The sequence below is a fragment of the Typopeltis vanoorti genome, chromosome 13 (assembly GCF_054136105.1).
Source record: "Typopeltis vanoorti isolate ZY-2024b chromosome 13, IOZ_Tvanoo_1.0, whole genome shotgun sequence".
In the NCBI taxonomy this organism is placed as follows: domain Eukaryota; kingdom Metazoa; phylum Arthropoda; class Arachnida; order Uropygi; family Thelyphonidae; genus Typopeltis; species Typopeltis vanoorti.
The window spans coordinates 69,321,019-69,347,715 of record NC_143561.1 but is presented as its reverse complement, the minus strand read 5'-3'; the positions used below and the strand labels follow the sequence as shown (position 1 = coordinate 69,347,715).

General features: G+C 35.1%; 1 protein-coding gene across 1 annotated transcript; it reads right to left on the bottom strand.

Moving 5' to 3' along the window:
• Positions 1-81: 81 nt before the first annotated feature.
• LOC150100266 (ganglioside GM2 activator-like) lies at positions 82-5,659 on the bottom strand. The gene is made up of 4 exons (XM_090403099.1): positions 5,399-5,659; positions 5,113-5,277; positions 4,765-4,929; positions 82-490 (listed from the first exon to the last, which is right to left on the bottom strand). The coding sequence occupies exons 1-4, from the start codon at positions 5,594-5,596 to the stop codon at positions 335-337; spliced, it is 684 nt and encodes a 227-aa protein (XP_090259225.1). The 5' UTR covers positions 5,597-5,659; the 3' UTR covers positions 82-334.
• Between the last annotated feature and the right edge of the window lie 21,038 nt (positions 5,660-26,697).

The window sequence follows — 26,697 nt, the reverse complement described above, 5'->3', positions numbered from 1 at the left end:
GAGAAGAAAAACGTAGTTTGACATCCGTAGTACAGACTTGAGGAATCACTCTTATAAAAATATTTTAAAAAAACATTCAAATTTGAGTTCAGTTTTTATTATTTATCTCAAAAATACATTTAATATTCCTTTGGTTTTGCTTTGTTCTCACAACAGCAGAGACTAGAATAGCGAATGGAACACTGATATGTAATATGGTGAAGGAAGAACAAGTGGAAAAATATTAAACTTAAATTAGCAAATATACATAAATAAGCATCAATCTGAAAATGATGCGATGAGTCTCTTCGATCTTTTCCCCCTCACATTAATTTGAACTATCGTACGCGTTTCATTAATCTGTTTTTATAGATGCGTACACCTCGTAACAGAAAAGGCTTTTTCCATCGAGAGATCCCGTGGCTTTGACGTAGAAATCTCCGTCAGAGATCCAAGAGGGAAGTGATATTTTTGGAATCTGGAAAACGCCATCTTTTAACACATATTCCCCCTAAATAGAAAACAAAATCAATTAGAAAACGTAACAAACCCATGCGGATCTATCACTGTATTATTTCAATTAAATCCAGACATTAGAATTTATTTCAAATTCTTAAACTTATAGACGTACGATTTGACTTAATGTAAGTGCCTTCTCATCAAATTGGGCATAATACAAACTGGTAATGAGCATAATTGAATGACCAATCATATTATTAACGAAGATATTTTTATAATTGCAAGACTCATTCAAGTTATTCTCTTATTCATTGTTTACATTAACTTGTCCGGAAGCAACTTTTCTTGGATTAGGAGGAATAAATATTCAAAACGGTGAAAATTATTTTGCTCTGTTTCGTGCTTTCAGTTGTTTTAAAAGTCTTTATAAATTGTTAACTTTTTACAGGTACTGTTTAGAGAATGACGTCATCCCAAAATCAGCAAAATTACGTTTTGCGGATGACGTCCTTGCTGAAGATGGCTCCCGAATTAATATGATGATTAATGAATTGAGCATAAAAAAAAGACAAGGAAATTGGTCTAACAATAGACTACTGTATCATAAAACTAAAATACTGACAAACCACGAACATATTCCCATTGTTGTTGATTATACTATAATGGAATATGTGGAGAACTACAAATACTTAGAAAACGATCTCCATGTCAAATCATTTTCACCTTGAAATTCCAGTGCAAGACGACAGTGCTTGGAAGATCTACTAGGGATTGAAGCAATGGATGAAAGGGGACCTCATTTGTCTAAAAAGAAAATTATTAGATGGGATTGTTCTACCAACGTTGACTTATGATTCTCGGACTTGGGCATTAACCACACACAAAAAAGCGCCAAGTTTGCCAAAGTGCAATGGAGAGGAGTTTACTCGCAGTAACCAGAATAAAGAACAAGAACTTAAGAGACCTAATAAAAATATTTGGAGAGCTAGGAAATCAAAATGGATGGGCAGGCCACTTGGCAAGATATCACGCTGATAGATGGCCAAAAAGAGCAACAGAGTGGCTGCCGAGGGAAGGAGTCAGAAAAAGACCTGGAAGATAGAGAAAAAGATGGAGAAATGATATCGAAAAGCGGCTAAATGTCACATGGACAAGAATGGCCCAGGAAAGGAGAGTGGGAGAGGTTGAGTAGGCCTTTGCCCTGCAGTGGGACATTTAGCCTGATAACAACAATGCTTAGAATAAAATAATGTTTAATTTTCCTTGGAGCCTCCGTAGCTCAGTCGGAGTCAATAGACGTCGAAGTCAATTCCGACTTCGTTTAGTCGAAGAGACCTGGGTTCGATTCCCGTCTATGACGTGAGGAACCTTCATCTGGTCTCTTTCGACGAAAGGTGAATTAGCCGGTCTCATAAGGAGGGGTGGGGATTTTTTTTTCACCCAGAAACTCGGCTTTTTTCGTTCCCCAAAACAGGCAAACCGACCCCGTGAACACACACGACTACAGTCATAAATACTTATGACAAGGAAGACAACGGAAAACCACCTTGCTTCCTATCTCCCTAGTAATTAGCTGCAACCTTCTCAAGGAGAGGAGGCCAGAGGATTAGGATTAAATTTCCTTGACCACAAAGTTTTGAATTAAGCAGCAAATTTATATAATAAATCATTTTAACATAAAGAAATTCTATGCACCCACATCCATACACTGACTGATGCCTTTAATTCGCCAAGGGAACAAGCAAAGACACTTTAATCGTAATCAACTTTACTAAAATAAAGGGCCAAAAGGCTTCACTTCGGCGATGCAAAATTATATAAATTAAGTGGATATTCAATCCAACATCATTTCGAAGCCGAAAACAGAAACTATAAAAGTTTCGTGCGAAAATTGACCAGAGAGCTTGCGGGAATACACTCACCGCTATACTACGAGTTGCCCTAGTCGAACCTTATAGGAGAGACGAACGCTCAAAGCGCGTATATTCGCCTCCAGAGACCAGGCAGAAACCTAAGAGAGCAAAAACTCTCAGTACTAAGGAACTCGGAGAGGTGATATTGCTGTCTGAAATAATATGAATTCAATCGTCAACTTTTTTCATTCCGAGTACTATGAAATAGAAACCCAATTTGCTTTAGTCAATTTTTTTTTTTTTTTTTTTGTAAAAAAAAAAAAAAGTAATCCTGCTTAAAGTTCTTTACCTTCTGCACTTTAATTACTTCCTTGAACGCCAACCTTCATAGATCCTGATAAGCGGGATCGGTGGTACGGCTGTATGCTTTGTCATTTTAAATGAAGAAAGAATAAATGAATGACTGAAGGAAAGGAAGTAAGAAAAAAACAGATTGTCTTCTGAATCTCAAACTGGTCGAAATCATTGAGGCGTTCTCTGGTGATGGTAATCCCTCTAGTTACAAACCTTCAAACGTATAAATTCAAAAATTATGAATCACTGAAGCCAAACAGCACGTGAAAAATGATTTGAGTGCATTCAACTGGACAATCCATGTCTTTCCAACCAAAAGACTTCCATGAAATTCATGTGAATATTTGAACATAAATTTAGAGAATTTGGAACAATCGAATATTGGGAGAATTTAATAATGATCACAAATCTAGAGTATTTTGTATTCGATTATATTTCTTCAATAATTTAGAATTATTGTTCCAAACAAAAAAAAAAAAAAAAAACATTCTTATCTTAAAAACACAGTTGATAATTTCCCAGATGTTAATCCCATAAAGTTTAAACATAGACTTTGAAAACAAGGGAAACATGTGAAATAGCTATAATATTCAAGTTTTAAAATAACGCCGGTATTCAACATTACACGACAGAAAAAAACAAGTTTCTTTTTTTTTTTTTTTTTTTAGATACTCAACGTTTATTATTCACGTTCATTAGGAGCTACACAAACACCTTCATTCAAAAGAAATATATATATATATATTTTTCTATAAAGAAGTGGACGAAGCAGGGTTTCGAAAGAGTTCAGTGATGATTTTCTTACGAAAATCATCCAAAAAGAGCCCTCAAGAAAAACAACTGCATCTGTTGTTGGCTCAGTGAAGAACGGAAAATAAAAACACGTGTGCAGAAAATTAAATTTAGTAACCAAATATGTGCTATATAAGAGTTGATTCTACTGTACTAAACTTAATGTTTAGTACATTGTTTAATGTACTAAACTTAATGTTTCTACCCTTTTTTTTTTTTAATATAGCCGGATAGCAGTAATTATATATTCCAAATATATAACAACTTAAATGTATTCGTTCTGCTAATCTTTTTTGGTTACTGTGTAATTCGCTTTAGTTTTTTAACAGATAAAAAATTTAAAAATTTTAATTCACAACAAAAAAGTCGATTATTTAGCACACAGTACACAGCTTTAAATGAAATAAATATATCTCTATGAGGAGAAAATGTTATGAAATTCATATTTATTCTTAAGATAAATATTCTCCAACAATAAAGAAAATAAACGCTTATCCACTATGATGGAAAATAGCAGCAGACGTAAGTGCTGCCGTCTATCTTTTGACGTCATGTTATGAGGTTCAATTTATTCATATTTTTGTAATAATATCTAATTAGTAATAAAACATTTCATTAATTTCTTTTTGCAGCAAGAAATTAAAATAATGTTGTATTCATATAATACCGTTTATGACATTTATTATTTGTCTAGTAAAACTTCAGAGCGATAAAACGGTCGCTCGGGCATAATTTAAAAAATTTATCTGCTGACAACAAGAAGCAATAAAAACAAACCGTTATCAAATGGACAAAGCTGCATTCTTACTAAGTCATGTGTACGTAATTTAAGATAGCTGTCAACAGTCGGCACTATAGTAGTTTTGGGAATTACACTGTTTATGAAAGTACGAACATTACTTGTTGATGGTTATTTCATATTAAATCAATTAAATTGAGTCGGTATATTTCGGCAACGCTTTAATATGTCTGAAATGCTTGCTCATAAGTAGTCAGTAATAATTTTCTAGAACGAAATGGGAAACCATTAATATGATTTTTTGCAGTGCAGCAAAAAAGCAGACGAAACAAATGACTAGTCTTTTCCTAGAAAATAAATCTAAAGGTTCGGCTTCATCGTTTGCTTTTTATGGCTTTCTTTTATAAATTTTTGAATTAGAGATTATGGAACTTATCAATAATATTAAATTTTTGCGATCCATTACAAAAATATGATTACATAGAAACATAGGGAAAAAAAGTCGCAGTAATATTTAATCATCAGAAGAAATCATAATTGAAAAATTGAAATCATAATAAAATTTCACTAAATATGAAATGAATTTACCTTTGCAACTGGACATTTACAAGGAAGACCTTGCTTCTTTAAAGGTTCCGGACATGGAGTTGGGATCAAATCACATGGATCATTGTACGAACACGAACCTATATTACTCACACATGGAATGGTAACCCAAGCAATCCAGACTTTCTTCTCCACTGTTAAGTCCAGCTTGCAAAACAAAAGGAAATTAAATTAAACATCGATTATATATAGGCCAAAAAAGATATTTAGATCAATGGCTACTTCGTTTCTAACTGAAATATCTTTAAAAAAACTTAAAGAACGTTTTTATTTATTTTTATTTTATTTTTCAGATTTTATAAGAATTATTCATTTAACTTTATAAATTACCTGGAAGAGTGAGGTGATGTTAATTGTGGTTATGCCATCAAAATTAACATCCACAGGTCCTGGAACCTGTATTGGATCTGGTGATACTGACAAGGCCTTTAGTTGAAGAGGATCCGTAGATGTACCACAGTTATCAAAACTGAATTGCTGCACTGTTCTTATGTTCTAAAGCAAATAGAATGGAAGTATCAAAGATCAACTTAGGTTAATACTCTAAAAAGACATTTTATGTTTATAAAAAAAAGAAAGTCACACTGGCCATAAGCATGCTATTAAGACAACTTACATGATTATCGTTTGAAGTAGTCCATCCTCTTCGTTCTCTGTCAAGAACTTGTGGTTTAGCTAAGAGATTCATCAATTCTTCTTTCATCAGCCTCTGATAGTAGTTAGCTTGGAATGGATTGTTAAACTTAATGGATTCCACTGGTCCATTGATGAGAAACAAAACAGCGAGAATGGCGATGGATATACGGCTGTTCATTGTGACCAAATAGGTTTTAGTTAGTACAAAAAGGTCGACGCAATAACACACACACACATACACAATACGACAACACTATTTTGCTAGAAATTTATATGGGTCTTGAACAAGGCCGATAAAACTGATTGGCTAAAATACGTACCAAACTACAGATAATTGTCACAAGGTACGTTTACTATCGGCAATGGTGTGACCTTCGTTATCTCTATTTGTAAACAGTCAGGTTAGTATATAGAAGACTTTCGTATCTACGCCTGTTTTTACCGGCGTTTTAATCATAGTTTGTCAGTTGACTCATCCCGTTATCATCTGATCTGTTTCTGTGGGGTTGCCTTCAAATTCGTCCTACCTTAAGATTTAATAACTACAGCTGCTATTTCTCTGCAATTAAACTATTTCAAACAAGTTGCTGTTTTGTTTTTGGTCGGGAGACTGAGACACTGTATAAGAATTTTCTCCTCTCGTATCACTAACTGTTTGGAATGATTCGAGAAACAAAACCATTCGACTACGCCCCTCTGTCCAAAAAGAAATCGAACTTTTCGAAAATAGAAGAAACTAGCGGCGCCCCCTGTTGAATCTTTTTGTTGTCGAAAACGGCAACCTTCATTAGTGTTGTGTCAACTGTTTATGACATTTGTTTCGTTAGAAGCCGAGTTATAGGGGTAATTATGATTCAAAATAGCTTCCCCAACACACACAATGCATCGTGACGTTTAGTGAGATCCTAACCGAAACTGTGTCGGCTCTGTACGTATAAAATAGAATACAATATTCATCCCCTTAAGGGAAAAATTCTTGCCGTTTGAGCCTAGCGATCTTCCCTATTCACCACTGTAGTCACTTATCATGCAGTGGATGTGCTTTCTTTCATATATACCGACAGTGAATGACAACGCAACATCACATAGCACGTTCGCAAAGTTCAACAGAATTTTTTTTTTGCGTTAGTGATTCATTTTTTTAGAATATTTAAATATATTCGTGAGAGCCTTTTTTGAATGTCATCGAGAGTTATTCTGACAAGTATTGGATTCTTGTGCTTACACGAGATGTATATTTTATGCATTTTGAGTACTTTTTTGCTTTTACGGCTAATAAAATATTCCTATGTGGGATTTATTAGTTCGTAAGTTGCCTATCTGAAATGATGCCATCATTTCTAAGATATAGTTTTCTGACGAACATTTCTGATGTTGTCAGAATCTATATCTCTAAGCCAATTTTATTCTGTACAATATTTGCTTCAGGTCACTCAAGAAAAAAAAAATAATAAACACGAAATTTCTGATTAGTTGATTGTGTTTAATATTAGCCGTCATCTTTAGCACTGACGTTTTTTTTTTTTTTTTTTTTTTTGTGTGTGTGTGTGGTCAACACTTTAGTGAGAGACATAATTAGGCAACCACTATTACGTAATCATAGATGTGTGAGTTATATTATCTCTTTGGGACCATTACTGAGTGCTCACATTAATACAAAATGGTAATAATGAAATCCCGCACTCCAGTTTTTTTTTTTTTTCTTTTGCTCTGGTATTGTGGAGTGGATAACGAACGCTCATGTTATCTATTCTGAGATTGTTTGTTATATTCTGAGATAGGTTTTGGAGGGACAATATCACATCGCTTTTCATAGCACTTCTTGGCAGTGTTTAAGTTGGTTTATTTATTTATTTTTCAGGATGTGCCGAAAGATCCCATGTCTTCAGACTTTGCAATGTTTCGAACTGCATGATCAAAGACAGTAGCGCACTCAGGATTTAAATTTAAACTTTGACTGAGCATCTGCAATAATCGCTAATTCATAAGTAGTATAGAAAAAGAATACACGACACAAGATAAATCTTGTGTCGCTCTGCCCCCCCCCCCCCTCTGGGTACGTCACTGGTCAAAGGTCGTTATCGTGTAAGCGAAAGTGCCACTGGTGCGTTGAAAACAATTTTCAGAATAATTCCTGACTGTAACCTCCTACTCTGGTAATGTGAGTGGGAATTGTGAAGTTAATTCTCGAACTTTTTATGTGGAAGGATATGTATTAAAATCCATTTTCCTGGTGGTGAGAATATAAAAAGATTTTCCACTTCCGTTATCTTTCACTTGTCTTTTACCCAATTCCTGAATTTTTACATTTTTTTTTTGTTCGAAAACACGTCATTAACAATAAAAATAAAGATTTTAAAAATAACTCTAAAATATTAATTTATATAATTTAGAATTTATTTTATATATTACTAATTATATGAAGATCCAAAGGCTTCAAATCGGCGACGTGAAATTATTTAAATTAAGGAATATTACATCCCATATTGTTCCACAGCCGAATAAGAAACTCAAAGAGTTTCATGCCGAATATAGAAACTATATAAAGTTCGGCGAGTCCAAGCGTAAGCAAATACCTGGATGGTACAACACATAACCCATTTGGTAGTGCAACACTGAGGCAACTCATAGCAAGGGTGGAGCAAGCTCCGATCACTGTTCTTGGTATTAACTCATAATGTGAAACCCAGCTCCAGGAGCTGGGTTTCACATTATGCTCCACCCTTGCTATGAGTTGCCTCAGTGTTGCACTACCAGAGGGACTAATATGCTGCACTATCCAGGTATTTTCTTACTCGCCGAACTTTATATAGTTTCTATATTCGGCATGAAACGCTTTGAGTTTCTTATTCGGCTATGAAACAATATGGGATGTGTATCCCTAAACCTAAATAAAATTATTTTATATATTTATTTATGTTCATATTTTATTTTATTTTTTGTGAATCTTACTTGGTCAAGGTTGTAAACTTTTATTGGCGTGGTGAGCTAAAGATTTTGAGAATCACAAATGTCTGCTCTGCAGATCAAATAAATGTACTTTTTAAAGGCTATTTAAGACACCCAATAAGCAGGATAGTAGTGGTTTTACAACCGCCAATGAAAGTAGTCCGCCATATTAACATGAAGTTAATATGGCGGATCTCAGCCAAGGCTTACTTGTAGAACTTAATAATTAAAAATATCGGTTTGCTTTACTTTTAATTTTGTATTTCGGTGGCAACAACACTGATATCTTTAATACTAGGTTTTGGATTGATTGGAATATTTCAAAATAAGATAAGAAACAGCTAAATAAATCTATTTGAGTAATCGATTAGTTTAGAAAGTGATATTGTGCATTCCCTTTTAGTATTGATTTTCAGATAGCTGTGAATTTATTCATGATGTCATAGTATCCAAGGCTATCTTATCAGTTTTCTGCTGATAATGCAATGAATTACATAATATTTATTGGTGGAATCGCTGAGTTGGCTACGGTTGTTTATGCCACCTCGTGCGTTGTAAGCAGAGGTAAGGAAAAAAATATTAGAAGAATTAACTTCCTTTTGTTAATCTTTCCTATTTTATTGATGCTATCTGTTCACTAACTTTTCTCAGATCTCTCATTGGGCTCTTTAAGGATTTTTTTTTTCTAACCCAACTTTCAAAGATGATCTGTGTAATATGTTTTATTAATTACTAGCGAAAACCACAGAAAAATAAAGCGTTTTAATGAATTAATTGCTAATTTTGTACAACACGACAAGTGTACTTCTTCAGAATGGTACAGAACACAAGTCACGGAATTTTAATTCTTGGCCTATCTAATTAGACTCATGGCTAGTACCACAATGCTAGATCGTCATACGAAAGACCGTTATTATCGATTTAATTCTAGTTACCGACTTATGAGAAATTTTCTTGAGCCTTTTGTTTGCGGGTTTTCAATTTAATACAGTTTCATCATGGGCAAGTAGGTTTTTTTTTCTTGGAATAGGGGTTTCCTGATCCCTCAACTCAGTAAAATAGACTACAGAACTCACGCTATTTCAGGCAAAAATTCAAATGAGGGATTAGGATCATATGATGGGTTGACAGCAGTTGTTTCCCCCCCCCCCCCCTCGAAGCGTTGAAAATCATTGGTAGCTATGGACTTAATTATCGGTAATAGTTAATGATACAGATCGACTGTCCACAGAGTTCCAAAAGCTTGTTAAGCTAAAGGAGCTTGTAAAGGCATTGGACGGTTTACTTATTTAACTCTCAGATTTCAAGCTTAAAGCTAGTCTGAAATTTAATTTTCAATTTTCACTAAAAGTGTGCCTAAATAATTAAGTCTTTTACCTGTAGCTTAACTATTGAGAATTCAGTTAAAGATTTCATCCTTCTGACTTATTACATGGTTTTTCTATGTTTTTATTGCTCATATTCGCACCAAATTTACCATTCCAATTAGCGAGGATCAAGACCTTTGCAGGCTCAATGGAGCTCTTTTAGCCGTAATTTTAATCTGGAAAATCGGCAAACAGCCGTTCCCCACCTTTAGCTACGAATGAAAACTGAGTTCAAGACTATCAATGATTTCATAAATTTCCAAAAGCAATTACGAGAGAAAACTGCTGCCATCTTGTGATCTGGAACTGGAACTCATATTATTTTCTCAAATAGAGTTCTGCTTTCGATTTTTTGAGTTGCGATTAAAAATCAGTTTCCAGAAGAAGAAACTTCCTGCTCCAGAAATTGACTAAAACTGAACCAACTGAAATATGTCCCAGAAAAAAAATTCCATTCTTCAGAGACTAGAAATGAACTGCGACGCTCTTTCTTCTGGTAAGTTACAGCTGGAGGCAGATGCCATTTCCAAAGAGCCATAATGGCACTCAGTATGCATTGATGTTAGGCTTCGTATCATTATTCCTTAATGATTCTAAGCATAATATCAATGCATAGTATCACTATTCGTTAATAATATGGCCTAATCAGATGATAAAGAGGAGGATATAGCAAGTACTTCCTTCTTTTGGATCTGATTTTATTATAAACACTTTTCCTGTACATCCTTCAAATTCAAAATCATCCTTCGTGGTTCAAAATTCCACATACAAACTTTGAGGGGAGGTAGAGAACATCAAAATCAACCATATTCATATAGGAAAGCATGACCGGAAACGCCACCCGAAAGTGATAGGTGGCGCTGTTCTCCAGCGTTCCTGGCGAGCAATTTGGGCTTCCTCATTCCAGTTTTCGACGTAGTACGCAGAACATGCGTCGTTTTACAAACTCTGTGATAGCAGACATGCACCTCGTTTACGGGTTAGCTGACGGTAATGAACGAGCCGCTGTACGAATGTATCGCGAAAGGTACCCAAACAGACATGTACCTAATCACCAAATGTTTGCGTATTTGCATCAGAATTTGTGTGACTATGGATCATTAAGGGATAGCAGGCATGATAGTCGGCGGCCACGATCGACGGGAAATCCCGCCATGGAAGAGGAGGTGTTGCATGCGATGGACAATAATCCAGTGACAAGCACACGTTCTGTTGCTTCTGCTATAGGAGTATCTCGATCCAGTGTATTGCGCGTTTTGCACTCTGAGTCCTTACATCCATTTTATCTGCAACTGGTCCAATTACTGATGACCGAATATTAGGTTTATCCTCGACGTGTGGAATTTGCGCAGTGGTTTCTGCAGAAAAGTGCCTAGACCCTGATTTTCCAACTTGTGTTTTGTTCATGGATGAAGCTTCATTTACCCGGGAAGGGGTATTCAATCACCACAATGATCATGTGTGGGCCCATGAGATCCCACACGCTGTGCGATCACATGTTGCACAACAACTCTTCGCCATTAATGTATGGGCAGGTATCGTCGCTGACTGTTTAGTTGGTCCATACCTGTTACTACCCCGACTGGACTCCCAGAAGTATCGGACCTTTCTGGAAGAAGTTCTGCTGGATTTACGGAACAATGTTCCAATGACTATGCATTGGCAGATGTGGTTCTAACACGACGAGGCTCCAGCCAAATTGCGTCAGTATTTGGACAATTCCTTTGGGGTTCGATGGATTGGGCGTGGTAGACCGTCGCGTGTCCCCCACGCTAGCCTGATTTATGGAGCATTGATTTCTTTCTGTGGGGAACCCTTAAAGCCATGGTGTACGAAACGTCTGTTGCCTCTGACATGGACCTCGTGGCAAGAATCGCCATGGCCGCTGCGAATATCCGGGAAACTGCAGGTATTTTCGAAAATATACGGCAATCAATGAGTCGTCGGTGTCAAGCATGCATCATTGCTAATGGTCGTAACTTTGAGCACCTGATGTGAAACCATATTATGTATCCAACTACTATTGAACTAATATGTATATCTTCATATATAAGTTTCTGAGCATATACTTATAAACAATTAAATCTACCTGGCTTATGACGGGTGTTGAAACAAAACCACTAAATCACCACTATCTTCTATCTTCTTCAGATAAGCTCTGCAGAAGCCTCGAGGAAGAAAGCACAAATGCCACCCAAACAAACAAACAAACAAGTATATCAAAAAAGAATGTACTCAGTAACTTGAATACTGAATTTTTGTAGAATAATAAAATGTCTGTATTAAATACAAAATCTAAAAAAAAAAAAATTGAAAAAAAACACAAAAGACAAAATTCAGAAAAATTATGTATATTAATATAAAATCATTCCATTATTATTATTATTACTACTACTATTGAACTTTGAGTAGTATTACTGCATTATATAGGGAATGCTATGCACATTCATGCCAATCCATATGTAAATATGGTGAATAAATATTTAATTAGTTTAAAAAAGTATAATTATAATTGGAAAGAAATAAGTACTCTGCATTTTGTACTGAATCCTTGTACTGTACAGAAAATATTCAACATATACATTAACGATGTTCATAACCTGGCCATAAGAAGTCAAATATTTCAATACGCAGACGACACAGCACTAATAGCAATCCATACAGACATTAACACAGCTCTCTGCAAAGCACAACAAGACCTAAACGAAATCACTACTTCCACCAAAACGCAATTCTAATCAATGGCACCAAAACACAGATGTTGATAATACACAACCCAAGAATCACGCGCCTCGCACCACTGTCGATACACTCTCATACATACCGCTGCATTAACAACAAAAATACCTACCAATGTCCCGAAATCAAACATGTAACACATGCAAAATACTTTGGTCTCTACACAGATTGCCACCTTAAATGGACAAAACATATAGAATACCTACACACCAAACTCCGGATCATCGCAGCAAAATTCTTCCAAGTTAAAGACATTATTCCATCTAACATAAAAAAAAAATATCACTCCTATATCACGGTATCTGCGAATCCCTACTCAGATACGAAATAACAGTCTATGTAAACACATCAAACAGCCACCTAAAAAAATTAGAAACATTACACAGGAAAATCGTGTCAACAGTGATCTGGACACCTTACCCCCAACAATTAATATCCGACAAGCACATGGCGATACACAGAATTCTCAGCATTAAAAACCTGAAACACTACATGATATTAACAAGGAATTACTTCAACATCACCTATCAAAACATCATAGATATATATCGTATAACACGACCCACAACAACTCTTTACATCCCTACACCCTTCAACAACTCATACGGTTCTTTTGTGAGATCACATCAGATACCCACGCTACTCAACAACCTACCAAGAAATTTAAAACACATAGATAACTACAAAACATTAAAACACGAGCTCTGGAAAATATAGCAACAAAGTTAATACACCATTAACACTAATATACACATCACAAATCACCAGCATCCAATGCCTACGTCCCTTCCATAAACAGTAGCAACAACATGAATAGTGAAGGCTAAATCCCACTCTCTTCACAAAAGCTAACCCAAGCTTCGAAGTAGGTGGGATTAACTCGCCTCACTCAACCACACGTAATCCTTATAACCAAAGAAGCAGATTATGTAATAAAACAGTTAGTAAAGTATACAGCAATAAAGAAGATACTGAAGATACTGATTATTATGTGATAATATCATTAATATAATACGCTTATGTAACAGGAAAAAATAATGTAATAAATTATTCTTATAATTAAAAAATTATATAAACAAAAAAAATATTATACAAAAAATTCTGAATAATCTTCATTGTTAATATTAGAAGAACATGTGTTGTAAATACATAATATAAAGGCAAAAAAGTATTATTAAAAATTGTAATTGAAATCCAATGTAGAAAATGCAGCACTTAGTGCTGAATTCTGTAAAATTTTAAGTTGCAATGTCACTCAAGATGTTTATTGTATGTGTAAATATTTTAGCAATCAATAAAATATATTAGCATTATTATTAAAACAAATTATTAAGTGAGACTTCCAGGCAGTCAAAGACTCATCGAGGGAGGCCATTGAATTCATTCACACTGCTTGCACTCACAACATTCAAAGGCAAAATAAAAATAAATAAATAAATAAATCATTATTATTACATAATAGCTCTATTGAGTCCAAGTACTCATCACGGGAGGCACTCTACACTGTATAATCTACCATCTGCGCTATTCCATTAACCAGCAACTACATAATATTTTGTTTGTTAACTCCGTATCTTTTCTCGCCTCTTTGCCTGTTTTGCGGGAAGAATAAAATCCGAGTTTCCGCAGTAAACTCTGCTCCTTCTGTATGAGACCCTTACCAAAGGGTCTTCGATGCAGATTGAAGTATGGAAGTTCCAATTCCTAGGAACTCTAGTATGGAAATTCCTCGATAATTCACACGTTCATTGTAAATACTGTCCATCAACAGAGTTCTTGTTTGTAGCAATTAATGTGCTTAGTTAAAAATCATTACTATGACAGCAATGTTTCAAACATCTAGGATTCCTCCTCCTGGCAAAATCTTAAGCAACATGTAGCGTAACGATTAAGGTTTATACCCCCCCCCCCCCGGGCATTTGAGGTCGAATATCATTTACTCCGTCTGTCTTTCTATATTATCAGATTTCTAAGCTTGCTCTATTCCTGTATTAAAATCTAATGACGATCATCTTTACCTTGTGTTAAATTGTGAATGAAACTATGTTGTATAATTTTTTTTTTCATTCACATTTAACATTGTTTATTATGTATTAATCATGATTTGTATAAAAATTATTTATTATTCCTTAATTTAGGATTACTATTTAAATATTTATTCTAAATTTAACCTACTATTAATTTATTAAGCAATAATATGTGCAGAATTTATAATAACTAAAATGTATATGAAAATACATAATATATTTCGTTACATAATATATATGATGTAACGAAAAGTATTATTATAATTAATTCTATACGTAATGAAAAAGCTGATTAAATAGCTCAAATATTCTGTTTATTCTTATTTGTGAAAATTTAACGTTATGTAATCACTCATGTAGTAGAGCATTGTATTACTTTAGCGAAACGTTTGAGTTCATTGGTTGTCATGGAGACGCATGAAATAAACAAGCACGAGTCGAATAGAGCGTGACCTTCGGACTAAAAGAGAAAAAAGATATAATATAAGATTTTTAATTAGAGAGAAGAGAGGAAGTTTTTGTGGAGCGGGAAGGAAGGTAAGATACAAGCAAAGGAAGTGGAAGAAAATTATAAGTTCTCTAGGGCAGAAATTCATGAGAATAGTGTTTAGAAGTGAGCTAAAACATAGTGAATCATATACTTAGCTGTAAGTGAAATCAGCTGTGTTGTAAAGGAAGATTAATGCCGTAACCGGATAAATAAAGAACTGGACATTCAATGCAAAAATTCTGATTAGTTCCAGTTAGTCTAGGATTACGTCTTAATTCTATGTTGCCCTGAGAAGAATTACATTGAAATTAACTGGTTTGCGAAAAGTAAACAAGGAAAGATATCAGTGCCTTATTGATGTGTTTTTTTTTTTTTTTTTTTGAGTAGTGAAGCGCAATTAACAGTAGTTCAGTTAAATCGTTGGAGAATTTTTATTAATGTGCTCCGCTAACGTAAATAAGTTAATTCATAAGTGTGCTCACAATTAATTGATGTATTGAAGATTGTATCTGGTAAGAGTAGTTCTAACATTAACATATCTTCGAAGTTCAAAGTCCGAAATAAGATTGCTTGGAATACTGTCTACCTTGATTAGTGCTTCCTGTGAATTTAAACATTAAGTACAGCTGATAGATATGTGGAGACTGATTAAATAAGAAGTTTCGTTTTATTAACTTGAGTTAAGAAAGCTTGTGATTTTGAAGCTGTGAATTGTATGTGAAAGTTTAGAACATTGAATTGGCATGAGTGACTTAGCAAGATGTATTAAGTTGATTGTATTGTTTCATTTTAAAGCAGTATTCTTGTATTTGTTATATATATATCATATATTAAATGTTTTATTTTGTTGATCTAAATATTGTGTTTGCCTGAATTCCTTTTTATTGCACCGTTCTCAAACTAATTATGAAAGTCTGTGGCCTCGTGGACACTAAAAGCTGTTACTGGTCTCAATTGCATCCAAACTTCCTTATTTCGGCCGGAAATAAAAGTAATCGCTCGCTAGAGGGAACTATTATATCAATGAATATTCGAATCTTGCAGGAACCCCAAGTGGAATAGTAAATAATTCGGCCTAAATAAATGAGGAGACTGCTAACTTAATTAAGAATTGATCCTACTATTTTATATAGACTAATCTAAAAATAGTGTGGCGCAGTATAATTATAAATTTCCTACTTTTGGATCGGTGATCAATTTGCAATTAGTTGTTATATTGATAAGAGTGACTTGAACCAAGATGGCGGATTTAGAACATAACATGAAAATAGAACGTCACGACACTTGTATCTTTCGCCATCATGGACAAATCATCGCAGCAAATACATTAACATATGTACAAATTACATATTAATTTAGTAGGTTAGTAGTTGGAAGGGGAACAATCGTTCGATGCTGTTGGCACACTCTCCCTCGATGAGTCTTTGGACTCCCTGGAGGTGTCAAATAATAATGTTAAGTGTTACTCAGCGTATATTATTTTACAAAGTTCAGCACTAAGTGTGCTGAACATGTTATTTAAGCAACATGTTAGCTTACAAAGTTCAGCACTAATTGCTGCATATATATGGTTGCTTTTCTGCAATAATAATTTTTGCTTATATATTATGCATTCACAACACGTATTGTTCTAATATTAAAAATGAAGATTATGCAAAGTTTTTATATAATGAATAACTAATATATATATATATATATATATATATATATATATATATATATATATATATATATATATATATATATATATATATATAGGAAGATTCATTTACAGAGGAAATAATTGTAAACATTACGAAAAGTTAGTGTATATATACACGGTGTATTCAATGTTGAAATATATACACTAACTTTTCCCCTGTCATTCGTAAAAAAGAAGAAATTGATCAAGCTGTAAACAATTTAACTAGGCAAATCAACACAGCAATAGCATCAGTCACTCAAACCACTATCTTCCACGCTTCTAAGATCCCAGAAGAGATAATGGACCTGATTAGAGCCAAAAACAAGGCCCAGAAAGCGATATCACAACACCAGAGCCCCGCAGAACAAAGCAACCTTAAACACTTTAAACAGACAGGTTCAAGAAGCCCTCCAGGTCCACAGAAACTCCAAATGGGAAACCAAACTGAAAGAAATCAACCCAGAAGATAACTCCATGTGGAAATTTGTAAAATCTCTTCGTACCAAAAGACAACCACTTCCCCCTTTAAAGACCAATCTTGGAGTTGCACACACAGATGAAGAAAAAGCAGAAGCCCTAATTGACAATCTGGAAAATCAATGCAGCCCATCTTATGCAAACTTAAATATCAATCTTATTTACAAAGTTCATCGTAAAGTTAGAAATGCACTAAGTCAGCTTAAGGATGATTCAGAAACCATCACCCCCACATCTCCAACAGAAATAATAAATATCATTTCCCATCTGAAGAATAAAAAGGCCCTCGGCCCTGACGGCATTACCAATAGAATAATAAAGCTACTCCCACAGAAAGCCATAAATCATCTAGTTAATATTACCAATTCCATCTTAAGATTCCAATACTTTCCCTCTGATTGGAAAGTCGCGGACATTATACCTCTGAAAAAACCTGGTAATAACCCACAACTTCCCCAAAGCTACAGGCCCATCAGTCTTCTTTCCTGTCTTGGCAAAGTAACAGAAAAGGTCATCCTATCAAGACTACAATCAGCAGTGGACCAACAGAAAATAATCCCAAATGAACAATTTGGGTTTCGCAAAGCTCACAACACGGTGCAACAAATTCACCGACTAACAGAACATATCACTCATGGCTTTAACTGGCACCTTCATACTGCTGCTGTATTTTTGGATGTTGCCAAGGCCTTTGATAAGGTCTGGCATCAAGGCCTTATCTTCAAACTAATTGAAAACAATATCCCAATTAAACTAGTGAAACTCATATATTCATATATCAATGAAAGATACATGCAAGTAAAACTCAACGGAATTGTTTCTTCAAGGCGCAAAATCCTGGCGGGAGTACCTCAAGGTTCTCTTCTGGCCCCAATACTTTTCACAACTTACATGGCAGATGTTCCTCTCAACCCAAAAACTACTACGGCTCTTTATGCCGACGACACCGCTATCCATGATGTTTTCAAGAAGAAAGATCTGCAACAAAGAAGACATCCTGCTCTCTGGTCAAAAGATCCCATGGCATTCAGAGACCAAATATCTTGGGGTATTGATGGATAAGAAACTCCTTTTCAACAAACACATCGATCTCGTTTGTTCCAAATCTTCCAAAGTCATATCTCAGCTCTACCCATTGATCAACCGCAAGAGCAAATTGAACCTACATAATAAATTGCTTCTTTACCAGATGGTAATACGTCCAGTCATTACCTACGCCTCACCAGCATGGAGTCACACTTCAAGATCAAACATTTCAAAATTACAGAGAATCCAAAACAAATGCCTTAGGATGATCCTGGATGCACCGTGGTTCATCAGAAATTCACAAATTCACCGAGAAACCGGCACTCCATACATCTCCTCTCTTCTTCGTGATCTTGCAGAAAAATTCTTCGTGAAGTCAAGTTCACACTCAAACCCACTAATCGTGCAAGCTGTCAATTACAATGAGACTGATTACTACAAACACAAAAGACCGAAGGCTATTCTTCTCTCAACTGATCATAGCTAACACTACTGCCCTCAGAGGGCGAGTTTAATTGCTCATCTCCCATTCCCAAATAACTCTCATTACAGATAAAGGGGAATATGAAAAGCACTTGTGCTTCACCCATCCTGTCAGTAACGTCAATAGTCAATGGTCACTAACTTTCCGGGGTGTTTGCAGTTATTTCCTCTATGATTTACTCGTTATTTCTTTTTTAATGTGCATCTGAAGAAGGCTGATACAAGCTGAAACTAGTTGTGCTATTAAACTTTGTTTGCTTTTTCTCGGTTTCTAGTCATTCAATTAAAAAAAAATAATAATAAAATAAATAATTAAATAAATTATGGAGGTAATCACGATGTATATACAATAACAATAACAATAACAATAATTATATATATTTCCAATATTTGCTTTAATGTATTAAGTGCTATAGTTACAATGATGCCTGGTTGGCTGAGGGTCGTACGGTGGCATGGATGTTTGTGATTCTCTCTGAAAAGACTAGTGGTGGTGAACGGTAGATGGCGTTGGTGGATTGACTGGTGGAGACCTAGAGTTGTAGAGTAGGTTCCCTCCCTCGATGAATCTTTGGGCTCCCTGAAGGTGTCGCGTAATAATAATAATAAATGGATTTTTTTCTTTGTGTTGATACTGGTTGAGATGTAATGTTCCATCTTGCATCCTCGAAGCTTTTTATTAATCTTTTCTGAGTACGACACCGGTTAGTTATGGTATAATAATAATAATAATTACTTCAGGCAATCAGAAAATCTTATTTTCAAATTCAGCCTGATGAGATATCTTTAATTTCGTTTGTTGTCTTTTTTTTTTTTATCTGTTTCATGCATGTCTTATACATGTCATATACGAATTAAGTTTCTTAAAACATCATCAGGGTAACAGAATCGAAATGAGATATTAAAATATAATAATAAAATATATATTTTTTAAATATAGGCTCGTGGAGACTGGCATCCTTTTCATGTGCAGTATCAAGGGAGGAAGATTTTACTGCAGATTTCTGCGCACACGCGCGCGCGCGCGTGCGCAGAAATCTGCAGTAAAAAACACTAAGAAATACAATTACTGAGAACAGTTTCCCAAATTTTAGGCAGTATAGAGAGTCCGTCATTAAGGTTAAAATATGAGGGGGAGAAGGAGAATCGCACTACTATCTCTTATGTTTTGACATCTGTCGCCCGTTCCCAAGGACATAAGACTGCCCATTCCGCACTCTTCATTTCTACCTAACAATAAATAGATTATTTTATGAACAGCTGCGTTAAAGAATGACCTGGATTACCTAGAATCAAGGGCGGCTCGTGCATAGGCACTTCGGAACTGCAGCACCCCCCAATTTTTCTCGATATATAAATATATTAATTAATTAATTTATATTTGCTTGTAATATTTAATTTCATCATCAACAATCCTATACAATTCTCTTATTTTGTATAAAAAATAATAAAACTCCATCTTGTAGCACTTAGGAGGCCGAATTGATGTTAGCGGCACTGTGTTTACCACAGTGTCATATTGCTACGCGCGCAAGCATATGCACGTCATAGTGAGATGCGAGCTTTTAGCGTAATGCGGCACTGTCCGTGGCGCAGTTCCACTGTTGTTTATATGCAGTTTGCTCTAGTAGTAGAGTGTTCGTAGTGCTTATCGTGTTTACTCCGTCTCTTTAAATATTTGGACATTACAATTAAAGGATTTAATTGTAATGTCCAAAAATTGTAAATCCATTTCTTTAATTACAATTAAAGAAATGGATTTTATTTTTAAGTAATTTTGAATTCTACTAAACTGTATAATTTTATCGATAATAAACAATATTTTTCATGCTTAGTTTTTTTTTTAATTTTTACCATAATTTTGATATTTTATCCAAACTCGTATACACTGTACTTGCAGCGTGTATGTATATTTCGAAAGTTGCAGCACCCCCCACGATTTCAAGTCCACGAGTCGCCACTGCCTAGAATGATTGTATTTATCTAGAATTACGTCCTCCACCTTAGAGGGTAGAGATGGGTGGAGAAGGTAAGTCTACCTCATCCACCCACTAAACTTTCTTTCCTTCACATCGGTCTGTTTCCGCTTATGACCGCTAATCACATGTTTCCCTCAAAACCCATGCTTCCAGTGGCGATTTTATGCGCAGACAACTTGGGGCCTCAAACTAATTATGAAAGTCTGTGGCCTCGTGGACACTAAAAGCTGTTACTGGTCTCAATTGCATCCAAACTTCCTTATTTTGACCGGAAATAAAAGTAATCGCTCGCTAGAGGGAACTATTATATCAATGAACTTATATCGAGGCATTTTGTTCTTGTCGGCAAGAGGTGTATTTTCCTTTACATCAGAAATATTTAATAAATAAAATAAATAATAAATAAATAATAAGCTAACGTCTTTTATTCCCTTAGAGGGAGTGTGTGTGTGTGTGTGTGTGTGTGTGTGTGTAGTAAAACCTCAATATAACGGACTAATTCTGGCGAGAGGGGGGGGGGATGTCCGTTATGTTAAAAAAATTGACAAATTAGCTAATTTACATGTTTTTACTTATGTAGATACTTTTATATAATTAAAATGAATTACTGCATCTATGAAAAGTTCAATTTCACAGAAAGGTTTTCTATATGTATCATTGCTGATAACCTCACCGTGGTTTTGAGACTCTAAAAAACAAGTCTGCGATCTATGTCGAAATAAACAAACAAACATCACATATTATCACCATTTTTTTTTGTTTTGTCTTTGTTATTTTTAATGTCCGATACAGTTCCCTTTTTCCGGCCATATTGCTCACATATAAGAGACACAGACACTTCCGAATCCAACTTTTGTATGATTACTAATTTTTCATTTAACACTAAATTTCTAAACTCTTTTCCATTTGTCCATATTTTAAGGTTAGGATTACCCAGATGCGTTTTACTATTCATACATATCTAATTTTAAATTTATATTGAATAGGTCTATGAAATGCGTACGTATATAAAAACTATTCACCGCGAGTAAACAAATACGCACTACTGGGCGTGGCTTAGCACTCATCGGAACATCGGCCGGCACACTTTAAAACTGCCTCAGAAAGTTCACGCCACGCGACAAAAAACCAATTATAGCGCGATTGGTGTGATCACGTCCTAATCATTCGCCGAACATGTTTTATGAGCGGTGACTCATTTATGAATTACTATAAGGTTTTTCCAACATATGATGGCCTATTCGCCAAAATTTGTTAAAAATAACGGGAAATCAATAACAAAAAAAACCTGTTAATTTAATTATAAGCAAATCTTGGTTAAAAGCATTTTAAAATTAGCAGGGTGTTGATTTTCACATGTGACATAAGGACCGAAAATTTTGTCCGTTAAATCGAGGTCTGTAAAATCGAGGGTTTACTCTTTATATAACATGGTGAACATAGTGTTAGGATTAAGGACCGCCAGATGGCAGCACATGTCATCCTACACTCTTCACTGCATGTGAAGAGTATAATTTGGGATAATCTTGGGCCAGCTCTTATTGGATGCCGTTGGAGACAACAGTTCTCCCCTGTCTAAAACGGCCTTGCCTACTCCCTATAGCCGAATAAAAAACGTTAGCTGATTTTTTTTTTTTTTTTTTTTTTTGAATTTTTACAATTAGATATTTTATCGACTGTTGTCTTAAGCTGTGATAGCGCTTTTTTTTTTTTTTAGCATTCTTTAGAATTTAGAAATGGAATAAATTAGTAATAGTATTATAATCACAGATTATCAGTTTATTAGGTACTGCATAACTGGAATTTGTATGTTTATTATTTAGTTTTTTTTTTTTAATTTATCGATAACCTTTTTTTCATTTGTAATTATCTCTATACCTCTTACTCATTCACTTGAAAAGTAATATGATATTTGGTTAATTATTTTAATTAATTATTAATTAATCTAAAATTAACTGATTTTATTATTTTTATATTAAAAATTCTCAACGCTATACTTTTTCGCTTGACGCTAAGCTGAAAATTAGTACTGAATCAGTGCTATTTATATAATAAATAATTCTATTTATTTCCTTTTTTATTTTTTATATATAAAATAAGTATCCAGATACATTATGGTATTCCAATACATGCATTTGCAATTATGTTTGGATATATAAATTTGTTGAGCGAATTCGTAACCAAACCTTATGTGTTCATGCTTCGCATGTTGCGCCATCTGGTATCCATCGTCTGAATTATCTTAACAGTTGTGTGTAAAGGATAGTAAACATAATATGCAGCGTACAAAAGTTAGTTAAGATTTTAAATTTGAATTTTATCTACTTGCTAGTCGTAATCTGTTAGAGTTACTTGATTTTTTTTGAAAAGTAATCTTCACTTATTGTAATAATTAATTATAATCATTATTATAATATTAACTGGAGGGCTTCTTGCAAAAAAAAAAAGTAATAAATAAACAAAAAATGATTTTTTAAATGATGATTTCTAGAATTAAATCCAAAAAAATGAAAAGAAAACAAAACAAAAAATGTATATTCTAATTATGTGATGAGAGGAAAGATGATATTTTTTATTTGATTTTTTATGGCGCATAGACATCAATTGTCATACTGCGCCAGGACACAGGTCACAGTAGTACATACGGTAATTGGTTATTCGGACAATCACAAACATCTATACCCTTGGAAGGAGAGCGGATAATCTAAGGGATCATAAGAATGCTAAGGGGTCGCATTCAGATGTAGGTGACCATCACTGTGATTCTTTATAGACGAATGCTGTACTTAATTAAAAATTGATCGTGTTTCATAGTCTATTCATGTTTGATAATAGAGTGACAGAGAAATTGAATAAGGGGAATTTAATATACTATGATGCATTCGGATTTTGCCAAGGCATTGGACAAAATTCTACACAGGAGGTGATTGTATAGGATCAAAAGGAATGGATGTATAAAATAAGTTTGTGATATGGATAGGGCCGAAGTCTGTTTGTAAATGTTATAAGACTATTGATGGATCTTTGTGTATGGATATGAGTTGAATGTCATTTGCGTCCTGTAGATGTGACTGTATATAGTAGGATGGATATATCGTTTACAAAAATATTGAAAGAAAAAATAATAATAGGAATAATAGTAAAAGAGTATTTGCAGAAATTGAGAATATCTCCTATTTTTTAATTTAATGACTTCTAGAATCGGAAAACATCCATATGCACTGCTTCGAAAGAAGTCAACGGACACCACAGTGTGAGGAACAAACACCCATAGCGCCCAACTTAATAAGATTAATTAATTAATTTCCGTGTGATGATACAACGTAAGTTCCCTTTTTTACGGGAATGTACGGAACTATCTAAGTTCCCCCCCCCCCCCAAAAATTATCCGGGCTCCGGAACCGACATAGGCTGACGAATCAGACCTCTTGCTGGGTGAGTATTCCTGACTGTAATCCGTGTGTGTCTACGACCGGTTTTCCTGGTTGCGGGATGAAAAACCCCAGATAAACTGGGGGGAAAACCTTGCTGTCCACGCCAAAGACCGGCTAACTCGGCTATGGCTGAGGAAGATCCTTTAGCTCCTCACGCCGTCGACGGGAATCGAACCTACGACACTCCTTCCCCAGGCATATGGTTACGAAGCGCAAAGCCACTTGGTTAAACGCGCGGACCCTTAATAAGATGTAGGACCACCTTCACTGCGATAACTGCAGCAATCCAACGGGGCATACTTTCCACACGCGTACGATGGCGATCAGTGAGAATTTTGGATCATTCTTCCTGTAGACCTGTAATGAGGTCCTGCACGGCTATGGGACGGACTTCCCATGACCTCACCCGACGCTCCAGTTCATCCCAGAGATGTTCAATAGGATTGAGATTAAGGTTCCGTGGAGGCGAGTGTGGTGACGTTCATGTCCACAAACCACACGATTACAGCAGCCTCATGACATGGTGCATTGTCTTGCTGGAAGAGTCAATGGTCAGTTCCATAGAAACGCCACAAAGTAGGAAGCACTGCATTGTTCAGAATGTTCAGATATCTCTCGGATTCATTGTCCGTGGCACTATAAGCAAAAGTTTAAGGCCAAACCAGGAAATTCAAGACCATACCATCCCACCGCCACCTGCGAATTTCATAGTTGGGTTACGCACTCTGATAACAGACATTCACTGGGCATCATCCAAATCCACACCCATCCGTTTGTTCGGTAGAGAGTGTAGCGTGGTTCGGCGCTCCATAACACTTCCGCGTTCCACAGTACACCCTCTTTGCATCACTGAAACCGACGTCACGGGTTGGTTGGGTAATGTGGGGCATCCATATTGCAATCCTACCACGGAAACTCATGTTGTGAGCCTCGGTTCTGAATGTGTTTGCGCGTGTTCTGGTCATTTCCCGAAACTCCGCATTCAACTTGTCGGCAAAAATGTCGGTATTTGCATATTATCCTTCGGAGAACTCTACGATGACGTTCGGTGAGTGTGGTGGGTCATCCACTGCCGGTAATACTTGCAGTTGACTTCCTCCGCTTTCATCTCGGTATGGAATGACTGACTGTTGACCTGGGATGGCCCAATTGGTGAACCGTTTGGGAAATGAGATAGGCCTGCAGCATGGAATCCTATGATAACACCTCTTTTAAACTCCCATCTCGCAGCCATTTCATCCGCACTGCCTTAAGAGAATCATATTCCTCCAATTTATACCAGCTACAAACACGTACTTCGTTACGTGGTACGATGCACCTTGCCCATTTGGGACGAGGTGGCCTTTGACTTCTTTCTAAGCAACGTATGATGTAACGAAGTAGCACTCATAGATAAAAACAAATACGCTTTATTATTTGCTGACTTTCTTTAGAATTTGCTTTTGGTAAAGCTGTGGTGATGAATAACTTCGAGTAAATTCTAAAAGAGAGAACTTTCAATGGCAGTTATGAATCACCGAATAACTGCGATATAAGGTTATTAATATAAACTGCTTAGTCACTATTTAACTAAGTGATAAGTCATTTCGTAATTCAAATGTCTTTTATTTACTTCGAAGTTTGTCCAATGCAGAAAGAAAGAAAATTTTTTAAAAAAAGTTGATTCAGTTGCCAAAGAAAAAACAAGTAAATAAACCATCATTTTTTCCTTTTTTTTAAAAAATACCCAGTATGTTTTTTTATCGCCAATTTCTCTTTGGTATTGATAAACCACACCGAGTATTTTCAAACGATTCGAAAATATTACTGGATTTTAAATAATATAACAAACATTTTGGTATCAAAGTTAAAGTAGAGGGCGCTAGTAACGAAAAAGGGATACAATTGTTAATGCATTATGTTTGTTTCAAGTGGTAAATGTTTATGGGAGTGGCGCTAGTTGTTAAAAATATACTCTCGAAACATGTTTCCATAAGATTTTTATCAAACAATGTACAATTAATAAAAAAATACAAAACTAGAAGAAATGAAATTAGTTTCCCAGATTTTTTAACAAGGAGATATGGATAAGCATACAGTAGCACGTGACATCAATCAAATGCCAGCTCATAATATCAGTTCTATTGATTCAACAGTTACATTACTTTATTCGTTCTCTCTACATTAGAGAATGGGCAAGTTACATAGCGACATTAATAATTTGAGTACAGCATGGATTACTCATCAATATCTTGTTAAATAATGTATTATTATTTTTATTATTTATTTAGCATAATTAGTTTAGAAAGATTTGAAATTGCACTCAAGTCCTTGAACAGGTATGTTACTAAGTATTAATGATACTGGTGAAAAACTTAAAGCAATGATAAATATTTATTTCGCAGCCGATAGGATTCGAACCTGCGCGGGAATATCCCAATGGATTTCAAGTACATCGTCTTAACCACTCGGCCACGACTGCATCTGAAACTACTGCCGTTTTCTTTTACTTACTATAAGGCTTTAACTTCTTATTTTTCATATTGAATTCGTATCTCCTTTGTAAACAAGTATAAAATTCCGAGGGAGAAGAGTGTATACACACCTTCACTAAATATGAAGATAGTTATACCACATTCTCTTCA

Bases quoted from the DNA above. Each gene is read 5' to 3' on its own strand.
- LOC150100266 (XM_090403099.1), bottom strand. From the start codon at position 5,596: ATGAACAGCCGTATATCCATCGCCATTCTCGCTGTTTTGTTTCTCATC. The intron at 4,930-5,112 runs GTAATTTATAAA...TTGTTTTGCAAG, and splicing joins ACATCACCTCACTCTTCCAG to CTGGACTTAACAGTGGAGAA. The intron at 491-4,764 runs GTAAATTCATTT...TTTTCTATTTAG, and splicing joins GTAAATGTCCAGTTGCAAAG to GGGGAATATGTGTTAAAAGA.